This window comes from Engraulis encrasicolus, chromosome 2, assembly GCF_034702125.1.
Source record: "Engraulis encrasicolus isolate BLACKSEA-1 chromosome 2, IST_EnEncr_1.0, whole genome shotgun sequence".
NCBI lineage: Eukaryota > Metazoa > Chordata > Actinopteri > Clupeiformes > Engraulidae > Engraulis > Engraulis encrasicolus.
The window spans coordinates 24,035,723-24,052,994 of NC_085858.1; the positions used below are offsets into that span (position 1 = coordinate 24,035,723).

General features: G+C 44.7%; 1 protein-coding gene across 1 annotated transcript in view; it reads left to right on the forward strand.

Moving 5' to 3' along the window:
- The window catches only part of eftud2 (elongation factor Tu GTP binding domain containing 2), a 21,459-nt gene extending 5,503 nt beyond the window's left edge, over positions 1-15,956 (forward strand). The window contains exons 11-28 of the mRNA XM_063184303.1: positions 1-121; positions 466-529; positions 1,861-1,951; positions 2,320-2,455; positions 2,919-3,046; positions 3,722-3,915; positions 5,849-5,960; positions 6,228-6,368; positions 7,333-7,434; positions 10,363-10,445; positions 10,810-10,896; positions 12,561-12,687; positions 12,962-13,049; positions 13,434-13,552; positions 14,589-14,683; positions 14,914-15,067; positions 15,392-15,499; positions 15,636-15,956. The exon at positions 1-121 is cut by the window's left edge and continues 4 nt beyond it. Of these exons, the coding sequence (XP_063040373.1) occupies positions 1-121; positions 466-529; positions 1,861-1,951; positions 2,320-2,455; positions 2,919-3,046; positions 3,722-3,915; positions 5,849-5,960; positions 6,228-6,368; positions 7,333-7,434; positions 10,363-10,445; positions 10,810-10,896; positions 12,561-12,687; positions 12,962-13,049; positions 13,434-13,552; positions 14,589-14,683; positions 14,914-15,067; positions 15,392-15,499; positions 15,636-15,731 (2,046 nt within the window). The 3' untranslated portion in view covers positions 15,732-15,956. The remainder of the gene's footprint in view (positions 122-465; positions 530-1,860; positions 1,952-2,319; positions 2,456-2,918; positions 3,047-3,721; positions 3,916-5,848; positions 5,961-6,227; positions 6,369-7,332; positions 7,435-10,362; positions 10,446-10,809; positions 10,897-12,560; positions 12,688-12,961; positions 13,050-13,433; positions 13,553-14,588; positions 14,684-14,913; positions 15,068-15,391; positions 15,500-15,635) is intronic.
- Positions 15,957-17,272: the final 1,316 nt, after the last annotated feature.

The window sequence follows — 17,272 nt, forward strand, 5'->3', positions numbered from 1 at the left end:
TACTCTACAGATGAGAGTCTGGTGGTGTCTCCTCTGCTGGGTAATGTGTGCTTCGCCTCCCCCCAGTACAGCACTTGCTTCACTCTCGCCTCCTTCGCCAAGATCTACTCTGACACCTACGGTAAGACCATGTTGCTGCTGATGTTTTTGGATTTGTTATATTTGTTGTGACTTAGAGTTTGGAAAGTTGGTGCATATCAGAATATATTGTAAATGTGTATCACATCTTCAAACATGCCTGTGTGTGTGTGTGTGTGTGTGTGTGTGTGTGTGTGTGTGTGTGTGTGTGTGTGTGTGTGTGTGTGTGTGTGTGTGTGTGTGTGTGTGTGTGTGTGTGTGTGTGTGTGTGTGTGTGTGTGTGTGTGTGTGTGTGTGTGTGTACACAGTTTGTTTTAATTACAGACATCTTGTGATCCAGCATGTCCATGCTAATAGTTTTGTGTGTTGCGATGATTATTTTTTTAGGTGACATCAACTACACAGAATTTGCAAAAAGGCTGTGGGGAGATATCTACTTCAACCCCAAAACGTGAGAACCAACCACATGTGCACACTATATCAACATTTGAATAATAAGCATCCATAAGCACAGGTCCCATCATAGCTATCCGTATACATACTGCATGTGCATGCAAAGGGCAGGGGTTAAACCTGTAGGGTACAGCTGACTGGGTGATCATCGTGACCCGTGGTGAATTTGACGTCAATCATGCTGACATGACTCGAGGCTTTTCCCTCACACTCATGTCACTGACTAAAGTTATGTACAGGGTTCCCACGGGTCATGGAATTTCTGGAATATCATGGAATTTCAAAAAAAAAAATTCCAGTCATGGAAAGTCATGGAATTTTACCATTTTGCATGTATAGTCATGGAATATCATGGAATTTTCTTAACAGTTGTGTAAAAGCAAAAACTTTTTTGTTTGGTGTATAACATTTTTTCTTACTGGTTATACTACAACGCTTCGACAGATAATCTTCAGTTTTCACACTTAAAACAACTTTTTAATATAATTTCTTATTACCGAAATGGTTATGGAAATTAAGTTGTTTGGGTCTGAATAGTCATGGAAAGTCATGGAATTTTATATCTGAATTAGAGTGGGAACCCTGTATGCAATAGCAGTTGGGTGAAAGTTGGTGTGGATATGGAGCTGAGGAAGCCTGTGTGTGAATTGTGTTGGCCGTCTTTTGCCTTCAGACATTTAATCATTATAATACAAAGGATCGTTGATGGTTTTTAGACATCAGTATGGCGTAACAACAGCTCATGTCGCTATTGCTCGAAACACATTAGTTGTCCGCATTTCATTTACATATATAATCCAGCAAAAATACTAACTATGTAATAATCCATTCAATAGTCACATTAGCTGCGGTTGCGCCATCTAACTTGGTGCACCTGACCTGACCTTACTGATACTAAAACTTCAATGACAACAAAACTGGCAAACCAAGCGGAAAAGTGATTAAAAATGTTGAAGGAAATTTCCACATCACTTAGCCCTATGTCTGTGTCTCATCCTTAATTACTGTATCTTGTGCAATGTGTTTATGTAGCATTGTAGACACAAAGGCAAGTTTGATGAACATCTGTCTCTTTTCATGTATATTCATAGATATAGGACATATAGGCTCAGACAGATCGTAGCCATGCTTGTCCAGAGATAACGCATCCATCAATCGGCGGAAAGGCGATACACACATTCAATGGGTGTTGGTAAAGCAACATATATGAAAAACACAGTATTCCAGACCAAGACTGTGGAGCCCAAGGCTGGCCACAACAAAAGCTTTAGCTATGGTGCACTGTAAGTATTGTATGTTTTTGAATGTGTTCCTTGTGGGCCCCATCAGGAGGAAGTTCACTAAGAAGCCCCCCACCAGTAACTCCCAGCGCAGCTTTGTGGAGTTCGTACTGGAGCCCCTTTATAAGATCCTCTCCCAGGTATGCACAGATCAGACTCACTCACTCACTCACTCACTCACTCACTCACACACTCTCTCTCATTCACACACTCTCTCACTCACACACTCTCTCACTCACACTCTCTCTCTCTCGTAATTATTCCATTCATATTAAACTTTGGTTTATTTAGTAGTGGTAAGATTTCAGTGAAGTCCTGAGTCATTTACACACTGAAGAAACATAGAACTGGAGGAAGTGATATAGACGGAGTACTCGGTATAACAAAAAATGCGTACAGGGTATGCTAGACAGTATGACTCACTCAGTGTATCAATACTTTCTCATGTTCTGCAATGTTTTTGTCAGTTGTGCAATAGTGACGTGTCTGTGGTGTGTCTGTACTGCAGGTGGTTGGTGACTGTGACACGTCGTTGCCGCGCGTGCTGGACGAGCTGGGCATCCACCTGACCAAAGAGGAACTGAAAGTGAATATCCGACCCCTGCTCAGGCTCGTCTGCAACCGCTTCTTTGGGGAGTTCACAGGTAGAGCTCACTCAAACACACACTCTCTCAAAGCACACACACTCTCTCAAAGTACACACACACACACACACATATTTGCTTTAAGTTTAGACATGGTCATCTTGTCTTGAATCACCTACCTGTGAGAAGACTTGTTGAGGATGTACTGTATGCGTGCTCTCCCTTTGTCCATGTTATCGTCAGTGTACTCTCAAACTGCGTCTCATTATTTATTTATATTACCACCATGTCCAAAAAGCAAACGCGTTTCGGCTATCAAGCCTTCATCAGTGCGTGGTACTCAGAACTTTCTTCCTTAAGTTGATACATTTTATTGCGCACCCAAAGACTTTCGTTTTTCCAAGAAGTTGAGCGCGTCCTTTGCCAAAACTATCGTCAGTGTACTCCATTGTGCTGTTAGTGTACTGACTCTCTCTCTCTCTCTCTCTCTCCTCTCTCTCTCTCTCTCTGCTCTGGCCCTCAGGCTTTGTGGACATGTGTGTGCAGCACATCCCATCTCCACTGTCTGGGGCGCGGGCCAAGATCGAGCACTGCTACACCGGCGGCCTCGACTCAGACCTGGGGGAGGCCATGACCGAGTGTGACCCAGACGTAAGTGTGTTTTTATGTCAATTTTGAGTAAATTAGAACTATGCCATGACTAAGAAATGGTAGAGCAGCTTTAAGTCTTGGTTATTGAAGTTGGCAATAAATATTTAAAGTAGTATGCAACATCAGCAGAAACTTTTCTTCTTCCTTTCTCTTCTTGGCCACCGTCCCAGGATCCTCACATGTGTCACACCACTAATATCTAGAATAGACATACAATATCAATCATGCATTATTCCTCCTCTCCCTCTCCCTGCATGGTCCTTTAACGTGCCATACCGCTGAGATGTAGAGATATTTTACAGATGCTGATGTACAGAACTTCAGCAGGACTTTTTTGCCGCTCCTCCTCCTAGTTTGTCCAGGGTCCTCTAATGTAGAGTGGAAATATTTTATTGACCCCTTTTTTTTCCCCTCATCTTTTTTTGTCCTGGGGCCTCTGGTGTGCCACACCACTAACATTTTGTAAAGATACTTTATCAGGAAATTGTCTTTTTAATGTGATTTGGATCCCTCTGGGTCTGGAATAAAGAATGAATTGAAATCGAATTAAATTGTGATGTACAGAACTTAAACATGACTTTGTTTTCCATCCCCCTCTTTTTCCTCCACTTCCTCCTCCTCTCGCTACTCCACTTCATCCTCCTCCTCCTCCTCCTCCCCCTCTTCCTCTTCCAGGGTCCTCTGATGTGCCACACCACTAAGATGTACAGCACGGATGACGGGGTGCAGTTCCACGCGTTCGGCCGGGTGCTGAGCGGTACGCTGCAGGCTGGCCAGCCCATCAAGGTGCTGGGGGAGAACTACTCCCTGGAGGACGAGGAGGACTCGCAGGTCTGCACCGTCGGACGCCTATGGATCTCGGTCGCCAGGTAAAACGCAGAAGTCGATTACCATTGACTTTTAAAAAAATATATTTTTTTGGTCCGTTTGCCATCGTTATGATGGGACAGTTGAAGAGGTGGTTTGCACCGTCGGACGCCTATGGATCTCTGTTGCCTGGCAAACTCCTGAGTCAGTAACCATTACCTTTTTTTAATATAACATGAGGGTTGCCTTTTTGAATCCTGACACTGTCAAGTAGCCCCCTATGTCAATAACTAGCGCATTTAAGCCAGAAGGTTGCCTTCTGCCCCCAACAATGGGACGCGAGGAGTCGCATAACTCTACTGAATTTTCTCCAACTGAACACAGACAAAACCAAGGTAATTGTATTTGGAGCAAAGAAGGAAAGGGTAAAGATTGCCACTATGCTTGAAACTAAAGGTTTTAAAGCAAAGGATACTGTGAAAAATCTTGTCATTATCGATAGTGAACTAAATTTTAACAGTCATGTGAAAGCCATTACAAAGACTGCATTTTATTATCTCAAAAACATTTCTAAACTTAAGGGTCTTGTGTCAAAACAAGATCTAGAAAAATAATACACGCCAATTTTAAGATCCCTGCATTGGCTTCCAGTAAGCTACATAACAGACATTATTACTACTTAAACACATTATTACTACTTGTGTTCAATCATTAAATGGGTTGGAGCCCAGTTACATACTGGATATGATTCAGCTGTATACAAAAAAACTAGTCATCTAAGGTCTATGAAGCAAAACTTGCTGGTTTTACCTACTGTTTTTAAAAAAAAAAAAAAGGTTCACACACTCCTTTTGGATTTTTTTTCTCTATTTTTTTCTTTTCATTCATTCACTGGAAAGCATGATGACGTTTCGACCTCTCAGTCTTTCTCAGATTTACCTACTGTTAAAACTAAGTGGGGTGAGGTAGCCTTAAGCTGCTACGCTGCAAAGCTTTGAAACGAGCTTCCAGACGAAGTAAAAAAAATCCCCCTACTTTTGATTTTTTTTCATAGTTTTAAGACCAGACTTAAAACAAAGCCTTTCTCAGATGCCATCTCTTAGAGATCAAAATGTTTTTTGATATTTTTATTTGTCTTCTCCTTATTTCTTGCTTATATCTTTACTTCTTTGTATTGTATTTTCACCTGCCATGCATTGTTCTTTTTAAAATTTTATTTAATTTACCTATTGTAAACTCCACGACATATTGAGTCTTTTTAAAAGATGAACAGAGATCAGTTATGGAGGAATTTTTGGTTGTAAGGGCAGACAAATGGTAGATAAAGCCATGCCTTCTGAAAACGAAACCAACACAGTGAGTGAACTTGCACATCTCAGTGGAAATTCACAGGTCTAGCGAGAGTCGCAGTGGTTAAAATGTGCAGTCACAGTGCACTGCATGCTGTGTACGGTGGTTAAAATGTGACCGTTGTTGCGGTCACTGTGGCTGACTCGTCATGCCAAGAGGCGGTGGAGAGGAAGATGGAGGTGATATATTGAAATCCTGTAGTGATAATCAGTTGCCACCTCAAATAGTTCACGTTTTTCTCTTTGATGAAGTTGAGCAATGAGTCACCCAAAAAAGTTGCAGATGATGGAAAATGCACTCGCACACACACAATGGAAAAAAGCTCCCAAAGCTTTTTTGTGTTGTGCTTTTGACGTGTTGTACAAGGTTTTCAATACATATTTTTGCATTCTTTATTTGGATACCTTTTTTAATGCTTTGTACAATGTCAATAAACAAAATCAATCAATTGTGTGTGTGTGTGTGTGTGTGTGTGTGTGTGTGTGTGTGTGTGTGTGTGTGTGTGTGTGTGTGTGTGTGTGTGTTGTGTGTGTGTGTGTGTGTGTGTGTGTGTGTGTGTGTGTGTGTGTGTGTGTGTGTGTGTGTGTGTGTGTGTGTGTGTGTGTGTGTGTGTGTGTGTGTGTGTGTGTGTGTGTGTGTGTGTAGGTATCAGATTGAGGTGAACCGTGTGCCAGCTGGAAACTGGATCTTGATTGAGGGCTGCGACCAGCCGATCGTCAAAACGGCCACCATCACAGAACCACGAGGAAACGAAGAGGTGAGAAGTAGTGACCATATCGCGTCCCAGCAGCCTGAACCATAATTTTGTGTTGCATGCTGCATATGGATGTGCCACCAGTGGGAATAATATGGTCTCTTGCACCCTCACCGATGCCCTTTGAGCAAGGCATTTTCCCTCGCATGGATCTTGGGGCTGTAATAATTACCCTGTACTAAAATAAATCAATTACTTTGGAAAAAAAGCAAATAGTAAATGTGAAATGTGTTGTGTTTGTGTGTGTGTGTGTGCGTGATGCTTCTCCAGGCTCAGATCTTCAGGCCACTGAAGTTCAACACGGCGTCAGTGATCAAGATCGCCGTGGAGCCTGTGAACCCCTCAGAGCTGCCCAAAATGCTGGATGGCTTGAGGAAGGTCAACAAGAGCTACCCCTCCCTCACTACCAAGGTAACGCATAGCTACAGCTCCTTCACTACCGAGGTAACCCATAACTACCCCTCCCTCACCACCAAGGTAACCCATAGCTACCCCTCCCTCACTACCAAGGTAACGCATAGCTACAGCTCCTTCACTACCGAGGTAACCCATAACTACCCCTCCCTCACCACCAAGGTAACCCATAGCTACAGCTTCCTCACTACCAAGGTAACGCATAGCTACAGCTCCTTCACTACCGAGGTAACCCATAACTACCCCTCCCTCACCACCAAGGTAACCCATAGCTACAGCTTCCTCACTACCAAGGTAGCCTATAGCTACCACTCCCTCAGTACCAAGGTAACCCATAGCTACAGCTTCCTCACTACCAAGGTAACCCATAGCTAGTCCTCCGTCACTACTAAGGTAACCGGAGCTACCCTCCTTCACTATCAAGGTAACGCATAGCTACATCTACTCTCTCACCACCAAGGTAAGAAGAGCTATCGCTCTCTCACTACCAGGGTAACTCATAGCTACAGTTCCTTCACTACTAAGGTGTAACCCATAGCTACCCCTCCCTCACTACTAAGGTAACCCATGAATACCCCTTCCTCACTACCAACGTAAAACAAGAGCTACCCTTCCCTAACCACCAAGGTAAACAAAGGTGCTAAGTTGCAAGTGCAGTAACTGGACCTTGAACATTTTCTCCTTGGTCTTAATGACTTCTTCAGTGTTCCTCTGGGTTTTGGAAACTGGAAATTGTGCTACACGAATAAAGTTATTAATTTTAAATACTGTTGTCCTACAGTCTTATTCCTGGCTTCAGGAAAACTTGTCTTTCATCCCTATAAACATTATCTCTGCACTTTTTGGCCATACGTCTTGTGTCTGTATGTAAGTTTGTTTGTATGTTTGTGTTTGTGTGTGTGTGTGTGTGTGTGTGTGTGTGTGTATGTTTGTGTTTGTGTGTGTGTGTGTGTGTGTGTAGGTGGAGGAGTCAGGGGAGCATGTGATCTTGGGAACAGGTGAGCTCTACCTGGACTGTGTCATGCACGACCTGCGCAAGATGTACTCCGAGATCGACATCAAGGTGAGAGTTCTGCCGAGCTTCATCATGCTCTCTTCTTTCACACTCTGTACAGGGTCTCCGCGGATCCTTAAAAAGTCTTAAAAAGTCTTACTTTCAATATTAGTGTTCAATATAAGGTGTTATAAAGCCTTATATTTCGCCATTTTTGGAAGTGTGGTATTATATTTACGTGGGAGGTCTTATATTTCATCTGGGTAGTTTGAGTGTAAGAAAAAAGCAATTTTTTTCCATGCCATAAACATAATTTAACCGGCATACGTCCCTTATCAAGATGCGTAAAAGTAGAGGAAACGGATCTGTGTTTGTGGCGCAGCGCAGCCCGCTGGCCAGGCCACACAGCGGGGGGCAGCCGCAGACCTGTGGGCGCAGCGTCTAGCCTACTTGCGCCATGTTCTAGTAGAAAAAGTCGAAGTCGAAGTGGTCGAAAAAATATGTACGTGAATAGAGATGGGTAGATAGATGCACGTTCAGTGTAATGTGGCTTGAGGACAAGAAATAAAACGGTTAGCTGCTATCCAAAGCAACGTCGGATTATGAAGCTTGATGTTAACTGTGTGGGGGGGGCGCATAGCCTAATCAGTCGTTATAATGTTGTCTATCGTAAGCATGTTAGCCATGCCCTGGCGTTTGGGTAGAAGCGTTTGCTAAATGTAAAGGGTTCATTTCATAAAGTCCATTATGACCGTATTCGAAAATTTGTTCCTTCATACAATAGCCTACACTTTCAAAATCGCCTCTAGATACGTGACAGGCTATTTGATGCCTCTGTCAAATGCAAAATGATTTCGTTAACATGATGGCAGCATGAGGAAGTGAGCGCGAGGCAATACGAAATCGGATGAGTAACAGAATATGTACGAAGCCAATGATCTGGCGAGGTGCTTAATGTCCAAATCGGTAACCAGATGGGCAACGGTAAACACGCTAAATGCTTGTTATGGACATGCTGGAAATCGCTTCCAAGTTGTGCGCTGTTTCTTGCGCCCATCTAGAGAACAACAAACTACAGACAGGCTAAGCTCAAAGTAGAACGCTTGCTTCTGCTACCCGTCTCTGATAAAGCGAGCTGGAGGAGGAGGAACGGTGTTCTGTCGAGATGTGTTGCCTCGTCGAGATGAGCGACCGGTCGCCCTATTCGATAGTGGTGTTCTATCGATTTGCGATGCCTCATCTAAATGAGCGACGTTGATTTTCCGTGGAAGGCGTTTCAATCGGATTGTTTTAATAACCATTACTTTACTTAACGGACAGGGGTGTGCAATCGTTCGTGCGGAGTTTAATAAGAACGTGCGGCTGCTGACCACTAAAAAACCGTGAGCCTCTCGTTTGAGCAAGTTAAGAAACGTGCCATATGAAAGAGACTGAGTTGAGTTTGCGCAAATACTGGAGAAAGTGTTTGGGATCAGGGCCTGGCTACGGGTTGTTTAATGCAGTCATTTGCTGTTGGTTTGGTTTCAATGCGACGTGGGCTCGCAAGGCAAATTGCCACATGAAATCATGTGCTATGGGGATAAACAAGCGCGCTAGATATTCCCAGATAGCAGATATGTATTGTGGCTTTGTTTTGGCAGATGTCTGTCTTTTAATGACGGAATCATATTTTCATAACATCCCCACCAGTGCATTTCTTATTACCATGTTCAGGCATTTTACAATGCAGTCGATTCAAATTCTTGAGTGAAAAGGGTGGAGGGAGCATTTTGACAGCTCAATCAGAGGTGGCGATTTTTTCCATTTTGCAATGAGAACGCCTCCTCTACATAAATAGTATTTTCTGATCGATGTTACAATGTTCGAGGCTGAGTGTGTGAGCGATTACGGTTAGGCATAGGCAACAAAGTAGCAAATGTTAGAGGTCACGCTATTTCGCAGATTTTACAATGATCCACGCTATTTCCCGTTTACCCCCCAGGGGATATATCGTAACTTTCAGTCCATGACAGTCGGTGGACAGGCTGTAGGCTAACTAGACTATGGATGACTGGTGGTAACCTCAGGAGGACATAGACTACAGTTTGAGTCACTAAAGTTGACAGTCTCAGGGGATCCTATCGTAACTTGCGGTCTCACAATTCGATGGGCAATCACCCGCGAAAACCACCGCGAGGGTGTGCGCATGCGTGCGCATGCTCAGTAGCGAAGAGAATCACATCTCGACGGGTCGCTCATATAGACAGGACACCGGCACTCAGAGTAGTCGTACATTTAACCCTTTTGACACCAGGTGTCCTCTCTCTTAATAGCAAAGCGCATTCAACTATTTATCCCTCAGAAATGATGAATTGTTGAGCAATTTTTAATGTGTAGGCCTACATTTAAAGGCATTTGATGAACATTCATCTGATTTTTCCATAGGCCGTCAAAACGTGCGTGGGACCCTCAATTAAATGCCAGTTGTCAGTTAACTGACCATATGCATGCATGGTGTCTGTAGGCCTACAGATAGGACGAATTTTTGACATTCCATTTTCTAACTCCACAAAAACAAGGCAGAAAGACTTGGGGAAAAAATAGGATGTAACATAGTCAAATGTTCCATCAAACAGCTTCCTTGGCGGAAGTCTGAGCTCTGAGTGCATTTCTAGTTGAACATGTTGCACATCATATTTGGTTTGTTGCAAATTCTATTACTCATTCTATTGTGTTCTATTACTCAGTTTCCCAATTTCCTCAATTCCTCAATACCCAGATCCTCAATTAAGTGTCTAGTACTAATCTAGGGAACTAAAATAGTGGCTGCTGAAGCTACTTGTGGCTCTTGTGGGTTTGCTGGTGTCAGAGTTTTGTCAGTGGGGTGAAGGGTGAACGGAAAATGTAGCGTTTGTAATCGAAACTATAACTGGTGGATTTTGGGGCTTTCTGGTAGACCAGTGACTCTTCCTCATTGTTGAGTGACTGACCTGGTGACCTTTGCCCCCTCCCTCTCAGGTGGCTGACCCCGTGGTGACCTTCTGTGAGACGGTTGTGGAGACGTCCTCCCTCAAGTGTTTCGCCGAAACGCCAAATAAGAAGTGAGTTCTTGTGCTGCACACCATACCATTCCACATCATACCACTGCTGTATCATTTTGCCACAGCTTTGTTTTTGATTGGCCTAAACTTGTGCCATTTTTCAACCTTTGTTCTATGTTTCATGCATCTTCAATTCTTGTGTCAACAATCAGACTCCAAAAAAAAACCCTCCAGCTTGTTCCACTGAGCAAGTGGTCTACCTGTCTTAAGTACTCATTTCAATCAGCTGATCCAGAGCTGGTTGGATCAAATTTGTGGCATGGATTTTACCTTCTGAACCTGGGAGTGACACCTCCGGTGATTCTTTTTAGGCGGTTTGTTGTGTGTGCAGTGTTGTGATTGGCTGTGATGCTTTGATTGACAGGAATAAGATCACCATGATTGCTGAGCCACTGGAGAAGGGACTGGCGGAGGACATTGAGAACGAAGTGGTGCAGATCACATGGAACAGGTACAATATACACACACACACGCACCACACACACACATACACACACACACACCACATTGGGAATGAAGTAGAGCAGATCACTTAGAACACGTACGATACAGACACTCACTCACTCTCTCACACACACACACACACACACACACACACACACACACACACACACACACACACACACACACACACACACACACACACACACACACACAACATTGAGAATGAAGTAGAGCAGATCACCTTGAACCGGTACTATAAAGACAGACACACACATACACACACCTCTTGTTTTCCCTTAAATATTTTGTACCTGTTTGACTATAGACCAGTTCAGAGCCGACGTGCTCATGAATGCGTGTGCATCGTCGACTCAAACACACCAGAGATATTGGAAGGATATTATGAGAGACTCCACTTTTCTGGGTGGTACTGCACTCTAGGGGGAGTGCAGACTCCATTCAGAAAGAACGGGCTGCTGCACTCAGAGCCGTATCTCGACAGCGGCCACTAGGAGAACTGCAGGCATGGGTAAAATCGGGAGTGGTGATTCTGTATTTAATCCTGGGTGACAGTGCAGACACTAATTAGAGAAAAACTGCCGTTCTGAAGCGTGTACGTTGATAAAAAAAATAGAGATTCCGAAAAGTACACTTGTTATGCTATTTTGAGAGGGAAGAGGCTGTTCCAGAAGCATAGGAGATGTTTGTTGTTACAAGACATTAAACTACTGACTGGACTGATGACATCGTCAGGAATACCCGTGTCCGTGTTGCCCACTGCATATCTGAGGTTAGCGCGAGCATCCGTTATCTTATTTCGGAAATAACACCTGTCGAATCTCTGTACAAGTGAACGGAGCATGGACGATTTTGAGGCAGCGGTACGCACGCAGCCAAGTTACATCATACCTGTTTACAAACTCTAAAAGGGTCTATTGCCACAACATGCACCCAGTATCTGAACAACTTTAACAGACAGCAATTGAAAGTGCATATGCTTTCTTGCAAACAAACAAACACTTGCACTTACCACATAACAGACACCCACACTCACCTGTGGTCTGACCCCAGCTGTTCACGTTATCCATGCCTCAGCTGGCAGGTGCATTTTGGGAACTGGGCAGTCTTGAGGTGTGTGTGTGTGTGTGTGCGCGTGTGCGCGTGCGTGTGCGCGTGCGTGCGTGCGCATGCGTGTGTGTGTGTGCGCATGCGTGTGTGTGTGTGTGCGCGTGTGCGCGTGCGTGTGCGCGTGCGTGCGTGCGTGTTAGTCCACACCTGCAGTGTGACCAAGCCAGGAATTCACTTAACACATCTTCGACCTCACACATCCATGTGCTGTCTCTCAGTCTCACATTTTTCTCCTCCACTCTCTTTCTCCGCGCACACATTTTCATTGTCTATCCATCTCTATGTCATACTTCTCCCATCTGGTCTGTGTTTGTCACAACCTCTCACTCTCTTTCTCTCTCTCTCACACCACGCACGCACGCACGCACACACACACACACACACACACACACACACTTGCCTTAGAGTTCCTCTATTTCATTTCCGTCTTAGGGATAAATTAAGGAACTGCACTCTTTCTCTGTCGTATACACACACTCTCTTCTCTGGTCTCTCCTCCGCTCTCCTCTGACTTTTCTCAACTGTGGTGTCTCCTCTATGTAGGAAGAAGTTGGGAGAGTTCTTCCAGACCAAGTACGATTGGGATCTGTTGGCCGCCCGTTCCATCTGGGCCTTTGGGCCAGACACCACCGGGCCCAACATCCTGGTAGACGACACACTGCCCTCTGAGGTAAGCCTCACACGAGAGTGAGTGAGTGAGTGAGTGAGTGAGTGAGTGAGTGAGTGAGTGAGTGAGTGAGTGAGTGAGTGAGTGAGTGAGTGAGTGAGTGAGTGAGTGAGTGAGTGAGTGAGTGAGTGAGTGAGTGAGTGAGTGAGTGAGTGAGTGAGTGAGTGAGTGAGTGAGTGAGTGAGTGAGTGAGTGAGTGAGTGAGTGAGTGAGTGAGTGAGGACATAGAATTGTATGTGTGTTTTGACCACCATCTTTCATGTTGTTGTGTGTATAGGTGGACAAAGCTTTGCTGGGTTCTGTGAAGGACAGTATCGTACAGGGATTCCAGTGGGGAACGAGGGAGGGACCGCTGTGTGACGAACGTAAGTAGAATTGATTCTCTCTCTCTCTCTCTCTCTCTCCCCCTCAGATGGGTGTATGGGGTTGTTAAAGCCACCCAGAAGAGTTTATTCCTTTAATCACGTCTGTGTTATTTTCCATTAGCAGCCACTAGGTGGCAGCATTTGTCTGTGCAGTTTTTCCAGAGCCATGCTCAGCAACACTGCCTTTGTGTGTCAGACATTACACTTCCACCTTTTTTAATTTCTATGCTAATTCCAATCCTCCTCTCTCCCATGCTCTGATATTTCCCCACCTGATGTGTGTGTGTGTGTGTGTGTGTGTGCGTGTGCGTGTGCGTGTGCGTGTGCGTGTGCGTGTGCGTGTGCGTGTGCGTGTGTGTGCGCATGTGTGTTGTGGCTGAGCAGCGATCCGTAATGTGAAGTTTAAGATCCTGGATGCGGTGATCGCTCAGGAGCCTCTGCACAGGGGAGGGGGGCAGGTTATCCCCACCGCACGACGAGTCGTCTACTCCGCTTTCCTCATGGTAAGATCTCTCATGCTCTCTCTTTCTATCTTTCTCTCTCTCTCTCTCTGAGTAACTGAGTTCACCTACTTTAAGGTCACAGCTGATGTTACCTTGTTTGAGAAAAAATGGTGTTTAGATAAGGGGCTTTGGTCAATCTGTAATGGTGGTAAGCTTAGTTTTAGGTGGTAATGATCCGGGGGGTATGGGGTGATGGTGGGATTGGGGAAGGAGAGGTTTACTCCCTTTTATGGTGAATGGAAGGATCAACATGCATGTAATGTAAAGTACACTTTTTAAGTGGTGACAACGGTTCACAATAAAGGAGTGTTGAAGGTCTCTCTCTCTCTCTATGTCTCTGCCTCTCTCTCTCTCTCTCTCTCTCTCTCTCTCTCTCTCTCTCTCTCTCTCTCTCTCTCTCTCTCTCTCTCTCTCCCTCTCTCTCTGTCTCTCCCCCCCCTTTCTTTCTGTCTCTCTCTCTCTCTCTCTCTCTCTCTCTCTCTCTCTCTCTCTCTCTCTCTCTCTCTCTCTCTCTCTCTCTCTCTGTGTGTCTTTCTCCTCTTGTAAGTCCTCCTCTGTATCCCTCTCTGTTTCTGAGCATCTGTTTCTTCTCTTCTTCATCTGCTCATTGCCCACTTTGTGTTTTCTTTCTGTCTCTCCATTTTTTCTCTCTCAATTTTTTCACTTTCTCACTATGCCCCCTTCCCTTCTTCTCTATACTCCTCTATCCATTTCTCCAACCACCCTGGCTTCCTCTACTTCTCTCTCTCTCTCTCTCTCTCTCTCTCTCTCTCTCTCTCTCTCTCTCTCTCTCTCTCTCTCTCTCTCTCTCCCCTGCTGAGTGTAAAATCCACCTCCTTTTTATCCCCTTCTCTCATTTTTGTCACCAAGACGTTAATTCGCCGCCTTATTTCCATGACAATGAGGTCGACCTCACAAAACGCAAAAAGCCCCGAGAGTCTCTGCTGACTGACTCTGTGACTCCTCTCTGCCTCACGCCCTGCGCTCATTGGCTTACCTCTTTCTCTGTTCTGATTGGCTGTCGCCCCCCTCTTAGGCCACGCCCAGGCTGATGGAGCCATACTACTTTGTGGAGGTCCAGGCCCCGGCCGATTGCGTGTCAGCGGTCTACACAGTTCTTGCCAGGAGAAGGTAAGGAAGGCCTGTCTTTCCTCAACCAGAATATATACAGTACACACTCACGCATGCACTGTTATGTCACGGTTCATGCAGTTCATGGTTAATAAACTGAGGAAATGTAAGACCTCTGCAAGAACAGAGGTAGAAATCTGTAGGATGTGTTTGTTGTCCAAAGTGATTCCCATCAAAGTAGTCAGTTTTGAATGTATTTGTTTGTTAATTGGTTGATTTCTTTTTAACAGAGGTCACGTGACCCAGGACGCCCCAATCCCGGGCTCTCCCCTGTACACCATCAAGGCCTTCATCCCCGCCATCGACTCCTTTGGCTTCGAGACGGACCTGCGCACGCACACACAGGGCCAGGCCTTCGCATTGAGCGTCTTCCACCACTGGCAGGTATGAGTACACACACGCACGCACGTGCACATGCATGCATGCAGACACGGGCTCTGACAGCCCTGATCTTGAACAGTTCCAGGTTGAGTCATCAAGCGTTTCCTGTAACGTTTGACTCTGTAGTGTTTGTGACAAGTGAGTTGTCCACTGCTGGATGGGTGCTCAATCACCACGCCATTCATGCCAGAAAAGAGAATTTTCCTTTATCATCTGGTCCTAATGTTATTCTGTCCCTAATTGTCTTTCTTTCTTTCTTTCTTTCTTTCTTTCTTTCTTTCTTTCTTTCTTTCTTTCTTTCTTTCTTTCTTTCTTTCTTTCCCCCAGATCGTGCCAGGTGATCCCCTGGATAAGGGTATCGTGATTCGTCCCCTGGAGCCACAGCCTGCCCCCCACTTAGCCCGCGAGTTCATGATCAAGACACGCAGACGCAAGGTCAGTGTCCATTTCCAGAGACATGCTTTCTCTTTTGCTGACCTTTTACATTTTCCAGACTTTTTTGCCATTTGCCTGTCACATACATGCAATAACATTTGTGTGTTTGTGCGTGCGTGTTTTTTTGTTTGCATAGGGCTTGAGCGAGGATGTAAGTATCAGCAAGTTCTTCGACGATCCTATGTTGTTGGAGTTGGCGAAACAAGACGTGATGCTCAACTACCCCATGTAAAGAGGCCGATATCCCCCATCCCCATCCGAATAGCCCTTCCTCTGGATCACCCGCCCTTTCTTCTCTCACACACACACACATTGCAAGTGCATTGTCAGTCCTCTTTATTTTTTATACTGTTTTGTAGAACGAGTGTGGAAAAATAGTCTTTTTTTTATAATTATTTGTAATCAGTGGTCATGATGTAAAATTGTCATTGTCTAAATAAAATTGATTTGATTGTTACATTCTTTTGTTTTTGCTTTGATTCATTTGGAGTGGTGGACAGATTTGAATGGATTGGTAGTGTGCTTGTTTACATCTCTGAGAATTGTATATACCGTATGAAATGATTGGGGTTTTTTTGTACTTTAGTTGATCCTTCCGAAATGTGAAGCAGTGAAAGTGCAATAGCAGTGTGACATTCAGTGACCATAGTAGACAATAACTTCTTTGACCAATATGTGCATAGGACTTTGCAATCTAAAGGGCAATATAAACAAATACAAGGCCAGCCATGAGGCATTTTTTATGAACACTGGTGTATGAAACATACAGCACGAGATGATGCAGACGGATGTGAAGGTATGACCAGATTTGACATGAATGTCAGAACCGTCTCCTTGTGTGTTCTGTCAGCAGTGTTTGATGGCTGTGCTTTGCTAGGATTGATGGCTATCTGTATGGATGGTGTGTTCGTGGGTCATTGCACGTAAGGATGCTGAGGAGGAGGAGGATGCAGAGACGTACGGTATTCTCTGAATGGGCAAATGTGCTCATGTCAGTTGATGCAAAATGTGTCACGTAATTCTGAGCTGCAACAAGCATAATGAATATCCATGTATTTCCTTCCTACTGTACTTGGCCTATTGAATTCTGCAAAAATAACCACCTCAGTGTTACTTGAGGAAATAATGCACTGTGTCAAATGATCAGGGTTACCAGATGAGGGTGATGATTTCCAGCCCAAAAAATGCTCAAAACCCTCCTGGGAGCACTAAATCCTGCCCAATTATATTGATTTATGTGGCCATAAATTGGGCGTTTTTTTTTCTGATAAGTGCCATTTTTACCCGCAGATGGCCATCCTAAGCAGCACTGCAAATGATGCTAAGTCACATGCAGCTATGCACAAATACACAAACACAAGGAACCCTTTCCACTACTGAAGTACTGTACTATAGCGTTGGCACATGCCTCTTACAGGTGATCCAGCTGACCCGTTTCCCAGACAAATGGCCTGGAGCCCCGACTCCTCTAAGAACAAAAGAAGGAGGTCAGAGCAGAGGATGGGGTTGAGGAATGGCTGAATAGACCACAACACAAGCTGGTGACCTACTGGTTACTATTGACACTGACTTGAGTTTGGTTGGGAAAGCTGGAGGGAGAGACTGAACAAAAAAAAAAAAAAACATACGCAAAGCAAAAAAAAAGCAGAGAATGACGGAAGGACAAAAGGGTAGAGTGAAGGCCAACGCTGGTGGTCTGGTGGATGGGATAATAGATTAATAGTGATGGGTTAGTGGATGCCCATAGTCAGGTCTTGGCACAACGAGGTCTAT